At 37.6% G+C, this 13,137-nt stretch overlaps 1 protein-coding gene across 1 annotated transcript in view; it reads right to left on the reverse strand.

Annotated features, from left to right (window-relative positions):
• Window positions 1-13,137, reverse strand: part of EXOC2 (exocyst complex component 2) — a gene marked incomplete at its 5' end in the record, with an annotated part of 84,075 nt that overhangs the window by 5,677 nt on the left and 65,261 nt on the right. Inside the window, 3 exons of the mRNA XM_008054025.1 lie at window positions 133-194; window positions 6,298-6,420; window positions 8,555-8,610. Coding sequence (XP_008052216.1) covers window positions 133-194; window positions 6,298-6,420; window positions 8,555-8,610 — 241 coding nt within the window. The remainder of the gene's footprint in view (window positions 1-132; window positions 195-6,297; window positions 6,421-8,554; window positions 8,611-13,137) is intronic.

Here is a 13,137-nt window from a genome sequence, read left to right on the forward strand (position 1 = left end):
ACATCACAAATTCATGATCATTTACTCTGATCAGTTACTCTGATCAGTTATCTTTACCAAAGATATAATACGCTAGTAAAATAACCTTTATTTTTAATAAAGCAGTGAGAACTAAAGAACACTGCATCTTACCTGCTTTCCGGTGTCAGGTAAACAGCCACAGTATCCCTCAAAGCACAGATTTCAAGTCTTGCCTAAAGTTAAGAAGATGACAAAGTGACAACAGGAAAATATGTCAGTTATCAAATATAAGCAAGTACTGAAGGGAACAATCTCCAGCCTGCTTATCGCAGGACAGGAGTGGTATAATACCACCACGGTGACTATTAGTCATTAATAGACTTTCTAAAGCAGTTCAAAGAAATAGCTATAGCAGAATTCCCTTTTACTGAAAATTAGCTTGCAGTCACAGATGACTGTGTGAAGGCAGGGAGCTAAATATCTCACTATGAAAAGTACACGCAGTGCAATGGTTTTTCAGAAATCTGTATTTACTCTTGCCAGTCATTTTTCTTTTAGTCTTGTTGTGAAAGGAAAGAATCTCTGAAACACTGCCCCTGAAAGGCCCCTTGCCCCACAGAGTTAAGGACATGGTTTAGCTTGCTTCCTGATACCAATGTCCTTCCAGGTACACTGCCTTAATCTCACAAACTACACTATGCCCAACAGTTTCAATATAATCTCTATTAAAATCATAGCTACTTATCTTTTAAAAATGAAAACTGAAAAGTTGATTCTAAAATTCATATAAAAATGTAAGGAACTCAGAATAGCCAGGACAATCTTAAAAAATAGTTAACACATTTAGAGGGCTCACACTTTCTAATTTCAAACATATTATAAGGCAATAATAGTCAATATAGTGTGGTACTGGCATATGTATAGCCATATAGACAAATAGAACAGGATTGAAATAAACCTTTACATTTACAATCAACTGACATTTAACAAGTTGCTAAGACCATTCAATGGGGAAAAATAGTCTCTTTAACAAATGGTGGTGGGACAACTGGATATCCATGGGCAGAAGAATGAAGCTGGATCCTTTCCTTAACATAAAAATTAAACTCAGTATGGATAGTTAAAGGTAAGAGATAAAACCATGAAATTTTCAGAAGAAAACAGGAGAAAATCCTCATGACCCTGGGTTGGGCATGTCTTCTTAGAAATAATGTCAAATGTATAAGCAACAATAATAAAATGAGATGCACTAGACTTCATTAAAATTTAAACTTTCTATGCTACAAAGGAGCCATCCAGAAAGTGAAATGACAACTCACAGAATGAGACACCGCTTCACACCCACCAGGAGGACTATAATCAGCAAGACACACAATAACAAGTGTATTGGTGAGGATGTGAAGATATTGGAACACATATAAACAGCTGATGGGAATGTAAAATGATATAGTATTTTGGAAAACAATCTGGCAGTTCCTCAGATTAAATGTAGAGTACCCATATGACCTACTCCTTGGTGAACATCCAAAAGACAAGAAAACATATGTTCACACAAAAACTTGCACATGAATATTTATAGAAGCACTCTTTCTAATAGTCAAAAAGTAGAAAAAAATCCACAAATGTCCATCAACTAATAAATGGACAAATAAAATGTAGCCTATTTAGTCAACAGAATATTATTTATTCATGAAAAGGAACGAAGTTCTGGTCCATGCTACAACATGGAAGAACCTTGAAACATTATGCTAAGTGAAAGAAGACAGTCACAAAAGGCCACATTTGTGTGATTCCATTTATACAAAATATTCAGAGTAGACAAGTCATAGAGATAGAAAGCCAACTGGTGGTTGCCTGTAGCAGGGAAGGAGGTGTGGTAAAAAAATGGTCAATGGTACTGCCAATGAGCTTAAGGGTGATGAAATGTTCTAAAATAGATTATGGTAATGATTTGATAGCTCTGAATATATATTTAAAACCTCTGAATATATTAAAAATCACTCTTTTATTTCAGAGGTAAATTATATGGCTTATGAAATCTATCTGTACAAAACTTTAAAGGAACAAAGCTAACTTAAGCTTTCACTTCCATGTAAGCATGAAGAATTGCAATCTGACATGTAAGTCATATTTCCTGGAGCCTAGCAGAGCCTCTGATGTTGAGGCATTCACGTAGACAACTCAGTTCTTAGAGGTAGGTGCCCACAGGGAGTTTGATGCTCAGGAGGAAACAGCTCTTACTCTCAAGGAGTGGTCAAAATGCCAAACAATGACAAAAGACAAAGTAGTTCTTTACAGTGCATCGAAAATTCTGCGTGTAATTTAGATAAAAGTTGATTTATATCAGATACAGTATATTGAGTTCCTTTTTTCTGTTTAGGAAGTAAATGTTTGATTTTATTTTTTTCAGTGCTTTAGAAGCTTGAAAAATAGATTGTAACTAGAAAGTTACATATGCTAGAAAGTATGACAATTTCTGTCTCTATTTTGCTTAAATTCTAGTACAGGTAAAAACAGATAAAAAAGGAAAATAATCAAATAAAAAAGTAAGGTAGTTTTTTTTTGTTTGTTTGTTTTTATTAAAGAAAGTAGGATTTATTGAGAGGACAGAAAAGCTCCCACAGCGGGAGGGGACCCAAGGGGGTGGCCCATAAGGTAGAATTTTTAGCTGAATAATTTAGGAGAAAGATTAAATCACTGAAAAACCAATCTGGTTCAAATTTTATTCACTCAAAGTGATAAAGTGTTTTAATTAACCTATGAATTATGTCAATTATAAATGCTGTGGGTATTTATGTAGTACATATAAAATTCAAATCCAGGAAATGTCATGCTAAAATATCAGCCAAAATCATCAAACTATCATTCTTCTCTTCTCTAAACTTGCTCTCAGGAAGATTCTGGAGATTGGCAGGCAGCTTATGCAAATGATTATCAAAGATAAATGTTCAATCTCTCTCGAGAGTTACTTGCTCCAAGGGAAGGGAGTTCTCAAAGTCACTCTCCATGGAAGCATGAGGGCGGGAGTTCAGACTCACTTGAACTTTTTCAAACTATAAATGCCTGCCCAGCTCCTAGTAGGTGTCAGATATTGGAGGCTGGAACAGTTTGGAGGCCAGTAGTTTCTGCACATGTGTATGCTGAAGAGTTTTCCAGCTGATTCTGAGATCTCTTCCCAACCTCTCCCTGCTAGCTTTGAGAGTGATTTAGCCCTCAGATGAATGCATTACAGAGGTAATTTGAAGAAAGGGTAGACTTTTGTTACAAATCCAGGAGTGCTGAGGCCGGCTGTAGCTACTGAAACTTCCTTTTAACTCATTTTCAGTGTTACACAATTTATGCTATTGATCATCTGTGGTAAAATTATTATAATAAACATGAGTTTTCAAGTTAAAGTATAATATCAGAGGTCTGACCAATCAAATTTCTAGAGAACACTGGTAGCAAATGGAAATGTAGCAGAAGTTTTTGTTTTGTTTTTTTTTTGAGTTGGAGTCTCACTCTGTCGCCCAGACTGGAGTGCAGTGGCCACTCCCGGCCACCCCAGCCTCGACCTGCTGGGCTCCGGCGATCCTTCCTCCTCAGCTTTCCGAGTAGCCAGAATTACAGGCGCGTGCTACCACACCCGGCTAATTTTTTGATTTATTATAGAGATGAGGTCTCGCCTGCCCAGGCGGGTCTAGAACCCGCGGGCTCAGGCAATCCACTCACCTCAGCCTCCCAAAGGCGCGGGATTACAGGCTGAGCCACCGAGACCAGCTAAGCAGAAGTTTTTATAATGGATTTCCTCCTAGCCAAATTAACAAGTGCTTGCCATTCCTTTTTTCCCAATAAGTATTTCATTGTGATAATGTTCAAATATACAGAGACTCTAAAAGAATTTCCCAGTGAATACCTGCATGCCCACAGCCTCTTTCCATCAATATTTACTTGCATCATCACATACCTATCCATCAATTCATTCTATTGCTTTGATATACTCCAGCATGCATATTATTAACTAGAGTAGACTATTTGTGCTAGGGTTTTTTTCTGGGTTAAAATTTATACATTGCACAATGGACAAATTCCAAAATGCATCTGATGAGTTTTGACAGATGTGCACACGGTGTAATGGAAACCCACATCAAGGTACAGAACTACCACCTGTAAAGCCCCCCACAAGCTCTTCCACAATTAATCCCAACCACTCAAAGGAAACCAGTGTTCTGAGTTTTTCCACCACTGATTAGTTTTACCTGTTCTAGAGCTTCATGTAAATGAGACCTGTGCTATGTTTTTGTGTGTAAGTCTTCTTTCATTCAGTATAATGCTCCCCAGATTCACCATGTTGAATAGGTACTTTGTCCCCTTTAATGCTGAATAGTATTTGGTTGTGTGAACATATTATCCTTTGTTTATTCTATTGATGGACATCTGGGCTGTTCCCAGTTTTTGGCTATTATACATAAAACTGCTGTGAGCATTCTTATAAAAAATGCTTTTGTGAACATGTTTTCAGTTCTTTTGATTAAGTAAGTAGCACTGGAATGACTGAGCCATTGGGTATGTGTATGTTGAGTTATAAAAGAAACTGCAAGAGCATTTCCCAAAGTAGTTATACTACTTTACATTACCAACAGTGTGTGAGCACTCCAGTTCCTCCATACCCTTGCCAACGGTTGATATTGTCAGCCTTTAATTTTCTTTATTCTGATGAATGTGTAATGGTATTGTATTGTAGTGTTAATTTTAATTTACTGCTAACTAATGATATTGACCATTCTTATGTATTATCGGCCATTCTTACTCTATCAGAAATCTAATTACATGAATGCTAGGCCTTCTGGTCCTAAGAGTCCCTGGAGCTCTGTTTATTTATTTTTTCCTCATTATTCTTTTCTCTGTTCTTCATACTGAATACTTTCTATTGGTTTACAAGTTAACTTTTTCCTTTGTCCTCTCTATTCTGCTGTTATTACTATCTATTAGAGTCTTGAAAAACTCTACTATACTGTATTTCTCCATTCCAGAATTTCCATTAGTTCCTTTTTTAGGGTTTCTATTTCTCTGTTGAGATTTTCCACCTATTGATTCATTAAGAGCATATTCCCCCTTACATCACTAAAACAAGGCTGTGTTAAAATCCTTGTCTGCTAATTCTAACAACTTGCTCATCAAAGTTGGTCTCAGTTGATATCTTTTCTATTAGTAATGAGTCATATCTTGTTTTGTTTGTACATTTCAATTTCAGTTCAATAAATTTGTATCCTGGACATTGTGAATATTATGTTTGGACACTCTGGCTTCTGTAATATGCCTCTAAGGACTGTAGCAATTAATTTATCAGACTCAAACTAAAAAGTTCAATTCTTACTTCAGTTCTTCTAGCCTTAGCTGGGCTGACTGGAATGGAGTTTGGCCATGCACATGCTTTACGAGGTCAACCAAAGACTATGCGGTGTATACACGGCATCTATGCCTTCTGTGTCTACTCTCTGGGAGGCCTCCTTCCCTTTCCTATAGCTGTGGCTTCCCAAAGACTGTTCTTTAAGCTATAAAGGCAGTTGGTTTTGTATTAGAGTTTTAGGTACCTGCCTTCAGGTGAAAACACATAATAAGTGAGACATTCACATGTACCATTTCTTCCAGAATCTGCACACTCATGGCTGTTCTCCAGTATCTTCAGGTGTTTTGTTTTGTTTTTTAAATTAAACAGTGTTTTATTTTTAGATGTTACTCAAGTTTACAGTTGTTATCAATGGAAGGCTGGTCTGATAGGAACTTCCTTGGCCATTATTGGACCATTGCTCTTTAAAACACATATGCAATGCTGCCAGCACATGAAAAGTTCCCAAGCAAGAGTTCACGCTCCTCTACACATGCAAGCTTCAGATCCTCCAGCTGGCTGATCTGCATGCCAAGAATTGATTGGTTATTACTGCAGTTCTACTTGCTGTTGTTTAAACAAAAGAGACAGTTATCTGTTGTTTCTATGCAAACTGCACTGTATGCTATGGGAACACTTATTAAAAGTAAGTTGTTAAAAATTTCCTATGGAATTGAAGTAATAAAACAATTGTAAAATAAAAATTAAAATCACAAAACTTTTGAAGGGATCTATTCAGATTGTTTCACAAGTCTTTAAGTTTTTGCTCTACTGTGAATAGACAGAAACTCTGGAACTTGCAAATGATGCATCATGGGGATGGCTACTGCAAGAAAGAATACATACATCTCCAGTCAGTAGACCCATTAAAAACCATATTGGTATATCATAAGACCAATGATTAAAAAGACATTGATATTCTTTAAATAAAAACAAAGCTTCAATATGAAAATGAATGGCTCTGGTACCTGCAATGCTCCATTTTTGCTGAAGGATGAGACACACTGCATCAGTCTACTTAGCTCCTCAGAAACTGCTTCCACCACTTTGGATAACACCCGAGGCACTAAATCTTTAGAAACAGTGAACACCTGATGGAAGGTCAACATAAGAAACATTGCATTATGGTGACTTTCAGTGACTTAAATTTGTTAAAAACAAAGTACCACTCAGAACAAAAAAATCCTTAGGTTTTTAAGGCATGTTTCTAAAAGTCAAAGTTATTAATGAAAGGAAGATACAGTCTTACACTTAAATTGTATTAACTGATTGTGACAAAAAATATTTCTCTTAAAAAATTGACAAATAAAATTTTGAAAGGTACTGTTGATGTCGACAAAATAAAAACTGCTTTGAAGATTTCTTCTTTTTCTTGCTCCTTTCACAGGAAAGTAACATGATTTCTAAAGAAAAAAATTATAGAAATAGAAATATACTGGGTCAGTATTTTACCCAATTAAAAAAAATACTGGATCAGACTCTCTTTAGGACATGGCAAACGCCATTTCAAGCAGGGTACACTATTCTGTATTGAACAACAAGCTCCCAAATTTACTAAATGCTTGACTAAATGTATACTTCCTTTCATCTGACTTGCAACATTGTTTTCAGACTTTAAAGTCGGACACTTCCAAACTGAGAGGTACTTAAATATGGAGATCTGGTAAAACATTTTACTCTCTTGATTTACAAATTAAAGTAAATCATATTTTCTTTTTAAGCCTCTCCTTTTTTTCCAGATTGAGTCACTAGTATTAAATACATGGGTCAATCCAAATGCAACATGAATGTCCAAGAACATTTTTGGCAATTTCACATCATGTGGTAAATACTAGATATTATAAATACAATTCTACTTGCAGTCCTTAGGCTAAATCAAAAGAGGGATTGAAAAGCCTAATCTTTACAAATATTCTCACAGTGACCAACCATGAACACTATGAAAGCTGCCTCCACGGCAACAGCATCATCACTCACAATTCCCACAGTTGTGCCGCTATTCTACACACCCACCACAGAAATGCTCCCACCAACTGAAGGTTTCATACTTAGGTTCCAATTTCAAAGGAAGCTAACACAAAACAAGAATAAAGTGTTTGTGTTTTTGATAAAATTAGTTAAAAACATGACTGCTCATTATAAGAAAAAACTGTGATAAATTCCTGCCTGAGTTAAATCCTGTAAAAATTTTCTTTTCATGGAGGAATGTATATACTTGCCTTTTACTAAGATCTATAGTTTTCTTTCTGCTCTAGGTGTTTCAAATTTAGAGTCAAATTCAGGAACCAGGTGGCATTACCTTTGTTTCCTTTGGTCACTCTACAGTTTTGGTCTTAATTCTGCATGTTTTGTCAGTTTATGTCAATGGCCTCAGATACTTTCAGATGCAGGAGGTGGCATAAACCAAGAAACACCTCTGTGGGATACATATAGCTTGAGAGGCACTAAGGCAACAGGGGATAAGCTAACCTAGTCTCTTCGCTTTGCCCATTTAATATTGTCAGCCATCAGTCTGTGAGCCAAGCCACCTCAAAAGTGTTGGCAAAGCAGTAAGCAATTCCTAAATGTGAAATTCCTAAATGAAAACAGGTAGTTGTAGTGGTGATTATGGTGGCAGCTGGTCTCTTCTTTCAGTGTTCCTCAAAAGAGTCCTCCTACCAAATGATGTTAATACACAGTGTAAGATGATAATGCTTTAAGAGGGCAAGTTTTTGCATGAACCAGAAGCAACAACACATGTGAACCTCAGTCAGCCACTGACAGGAAACCATGTGTCTGATTCCCAGCATCAGTCTGCCCTTGAGTCTCTCTTCTAATTAGCTCCCACCTTTCTGGAATACAAACCACTGTGTGACACCACACTGCAATGTGAATCAGAAACCAGTGCTTATTTGTTTACTGGCTAAAAAGAGGCTAATGAATTTTCTAAGATTTGACATTCTTTAAAGGAAAAACATTCTTTCAACTGATTTTTCTCTTTACCTTTCAAATATTATAAATTTAGCCTTAAAAATCAGAGAAAATATAAAATTTCAGAAGACTCATAGTTACACACACACACGAGAGAGAGCGAGAGAGAAAGGTGAGAGAGAGAAGGCTGAACTGTGTTTTATTTACACAAAAAACACATTCTGAAGGGAAAAAAAGAGTACCATAAAAATAATCAAATCTGAGTCTTTTTTCCCAGTTACCCATATCTCTTAGAAACATCTAATGATAGCTTACCTCTGCATGCACAGCAATTATATTCACTAGTGCTTCTTTTAAATAGTTTCTGACACCTGAAATCAAGATGGGGAACAAAAAGAAGGCATTGAGTGAAAACACAGCCCCCACCTGTGCTGGCACTGCTGTGTACTGCCTTAGAGTTTTCTGGGGAGAAAAAGAAAGTAACACCATCACTACTGATTTCCTTTTGAGAACCAATGGTGAAAGGACTATTTTCATACAGGTCAGAAAAAAAAAAAAAAAAAAAAGTTAAATTAGTTAGGAGTTGTCCTTCACTGTTTTTCATTTCTGCCACTGTTTTTGCTCTCTGTAACTGGTAATCAGTCTCAAAATGAAAATTTTAAAATACTCTTCAATTTCTTCATATACATACTGTATAAAAACAGACAAAATGCAGAGAACAGAAGGGGGATGTTTAACAATGCTTATAAAATGCATGCAAAATATCTTATTGCCAATGGCAAAAGTCAAGTTATTATGCAGAATGACTATTTTGATCTCCAGGAATCACTTTAAGGAGAAACTTCTCATAAAACCACATGAATCTGATTCTGAAAAGTAAGTTAAAGACTAGACAAAAAAGACTGGAGAGTTTAGGTACAGGATTAATGAACACTACTTTGTTCAAAACCTGGCACACAGAAGACTTAAGTGTGGGTTGTGAGGTCAGACAATTTGGGATCAAACTCCATTTTTAACATCTATTAGCCATGACTTTTGGCAGAAGACCATGGGTCACCATCTTCTTCTCTCTCAAATAAGTATAATAATTGAACCTATCTTGCAATGCTGTAGTGAGGATTAAGGGGGATACTGCATGCAACAGTCCAGGTGTTCACTGTATTCATTAAGACCTTTCCTATCATTTTTCTGCAAGGAAAAACATATTAAAACAAAATGCCGCTTTACCATAACTCCAAAACAATGACTTTCACTTGGATAGCAATAATTCAGAATGCCTCTTAGAACCAACTGCACATAGAGAACACTTTCTGTGTTGAACAGAGAACATTCTGTATAGTAATAGCATAGATGTTAATAACACTGGTTAAGGATAATCTCCCAGAATCTCATCCACACTACTGATTATTTAGAAAAATTGAGACAGAGACCAAGAACTCTAATCAACTTTTAGAACTGGTACTAGCACATTCTAATATATAATTAGTTTCAGATTCTGTCACATATTATGATGTATAAATAAGCACACTGCTTTTCTTCTGAGGAGGCATATTCCGTTTTGCTGGATAGCTGAGGACGCGGAATGAAGAGTAATTAAACAGAACTCAGAAATGAACTGATTCCTCATGAAAACAAGGGGAAGGGCAAGGCAAGAAGTCTGATCTGGGAGTAGGAGAGCACAGAGGAGCCTGTTGTAAGTGAAAGTGAAATAAACTAGCTTGTGTGGAGATCAGAGAAGGTTCTTCCTGCAGGAGAAGAGCCATACACACAGCATCCCATGGACAGCTCCTGCTGTAGGCAGGGCACATGGAGCCTGGCTTCCTCTGTCAGGGGCCCTCTAAGCTCCCTAGTGTGCAGGGGCAGGGGCGTACATGGTCACTGCACTCAGGTCTGCAAACTGCAGCCTCATGGATGGCCAGCTCATGGAGAAACTGGGCTGCCGGATGGAGTTACTGAGAACACAAGCACAGCATTAGGCTTCTATTTTTAACATTCTAAGGAACTAAGAGTAAAACATTTGACAGCCTCTGCCCTCAGTGAGAATTAGGATCCTGGCAATACTGCTACAAGAACAAGTGTTGGGATTGGTTTCTATCTAACAGTACTCTAGCAATGGTGATTGGAAATGGGGGGGGGCAGTTGTAAACTTTTAAAATTCCTCAATATAAAAGAGACAGTGGGAACACTCTTCTCTTTAGCACTGACTAAAAAGCAGAAAATTACACTCAGAATGAAGTGAGGCAGGGTCACATGCTCTGCAACAGCCTGCTATAAACTCGACTCCCACTCTGAACACTTCCTGGCAAGAACCCACCAGCTTTAGCATTACTAATAAGACACCTGTAAAAAAGACACATCTACCCAATGCGTTCTAAAGACAGAGCTGTGAATAGTGAGAAGAAAGCACAGAATACTTTCAGCTAAAAGAACCTTATTTTTGTTGACAGGAAGTTTTAACAAACAGCAAGCTTTCTAGATTCACCACAGGTGTCATGTGGATACATATTGTAAGGATCTCGTAGATTTAACCTTGAACAAGGTAAAAAAATTTGCATTTCTTGGAGACTTTATCTTATAAACAGAATAAAGGAAATAATTACTTCCTCCCCACCCCCACAAAACAGCAAATAATTGCTTTATGTCAATAACTGGTAGTGTTGGAAAAAAAGAAGGAAAAAACTTGTGGTCCTGGGATGGACAGACAGTGCTCCTGGTCAAACCATATGTCAGTCCAGTAAGGTTAAGAGACAGCTTGGACAGGACACATCTGAAAGACGTTATTGTGAGTGGAGCACAATGATGGACTGTTACAATTCCTCGACGCAATGCATATGCTGGAGTTATCACAACGAGAAAAGTTTCAAAAATATAAAAATAAATACATCATTGATTGCCTCTCTCCAAAAGGCTACCCATTGAGTTACATCAAGAAGCTTTTTAAAAAAAAATTACCTATTGGGCTAAAATTGTTGCTAGTTCTAAGGGAATGGCTCAAAGTTCTCATTCATTCATTTAGCATCAATTTGTTGTGATTCCACTATATGGCAGATACCACAAGGCACACATCAGAGGTAGTCAGGCATCAGTTCTTTTGAGGAGAATATATGTTTGTCTCTAGTGCGTATATGGCCCCAAAGTGCTTAGTCATTAAAAATCTGACCTACCAATATGTGCAGAATGGTCATATAACAAAATTTTATGTTGTAAAAAAGTCTTTGTGCTCCAACTTAAAATAATATGGGAAATGTTCAGTTGCTCTCTTTATTTTGTGAAGTTCTTCACTGGGTAACGCAAGTATATGGACAGGGTGGAGAAAGTTGGGGCACGGGGCCTAGAGACTAGACTGTCTGTGTCTCAGAAACGAATAAGATCTCTGTTACAAATTTCACTTCCTCTCTCTCCTCACCATGTCCACAGCCAGCATCAGCCTGGGAGAGACCAGCCGAGCAGCACACCTGCTCCCTCACCTGCTTGCCCAGCTGTCCTGAGGACACTTGGTCCACGACAAGACCTCCAGACACATCCTTCAAACACCACACTTGATAAACCTCTTGGTTCTAACTGCCTGTTTACTTTCCTGTTTTAAAACGCTGCTCAAAATCCAACTATGGAAGGATGTTAGCTCTCTTGAGCATCTGTACCCAAAGAAGCCAGGGATGGCACAGGGCAGGTGCTGGTTCCCAGTGGGCCACACTGCTGGCACGCAGCTACCATGTGCTTTTCCAGTTGGAAGAGGGTTGGACACCACACACTTAGGGCTGACTGAAACCAGGCAGGGCTGGGAATGTGAGGGGAGCTCACCTGTGGCCTCACAGTCCTTCCTACAATGGTAGGGCAAGATGAAGAAGGCAAGACAGAGGCCATAAGAATGATGAGAAAGACATCCCAAGAAGGACCTGGAGCTGTCAGAGGACAGCTGTGAGTGCATCTGTCATCACAGTAGCTGATGCCTTATAGTGGGTGGCAGAACCAAGCATGGAATGAGTTTCAAAAGACCTTGGTCATGGCACACAGGGACAGGACCAGAATTCGATTTTTGGTTACAGCACTATTTTCAAAAAAATCCATGACTATGACAAAGGGACCATATTGCAGTTAACTTTGGTAGTCTATGTTCTCTTTCCATTTATTTTTATTAAAATACAGTTTATTCTAATTTTACTTGATTAACATTCATTTTAAATTCATTTAGGCAACAGAAAGAACACTTGGTATCTAAATTCTGGCTTATCTATATACTAACCATATAACCATACACAACTCAGTTCACCTTTCAGACAACTGCCAATCTGTGAAATGTAGAGATCACAATGACTGTTTTGCTAACAAAGCTGCTATGAAAATGCCACATATGTGTATTACCTCATTCTTCCAACATGCATTGTATATCTATCATGTGCTGGGTACCAAGGTGGACCCACCCCACTATAACAGAGCTTACAGTTTAGTGGGAAGGAGCGTTTTGTCAATTTGAAAGCAGTACACATAGCTCTGGTATTATTTGTTTAATTAAAGACATAACAGTTGACTAACAGTCATGATGAATAGAAAAAACACACTAATTTCTCTTTCATAGTATATAAGTTTGAACACTACAGTCCTGTAATGGATGTCACCCAGTTGCAGCAGACCTTGATTGTAGGTTAATTCTTTTGAGTGGTATAAGGAGTAGCTTAATAGGTGAATTTGCACATAAGAACAAGACAACAGCAAAAAACACAGAAACAAGATAAAATGTAACTGTGATATGCTATCACTGGAAATATTTGTCTTTGACAGTAGTCTTATTTTGCTAGTTTCACTAAGAGTTCTCAGAAATTGGAATTTTAGTGGAACTCTTCTGTCATACTTTGGTTTTGAAAAGAATGGCTGAATGTTACATACCAGTGTTGGCTACG

This window comes from Carlito syrichta, unplaced genomic scaffold (assembly GCF_000164805.1).
Source record: "Carlito syrichta isolate Samal-C Ts95f unplaced genomic scaffold, Tarsius_syrichta-2.0.1 Scaffold288962, whole genome shotgun sequence".
NCBI classification, from domain to species: domain Eukaryota; kingdom Metazoa; phylum Chordata; class Mammalia; order Primates; family Tarsiidae; genus Carlito; species Carlito syrichta.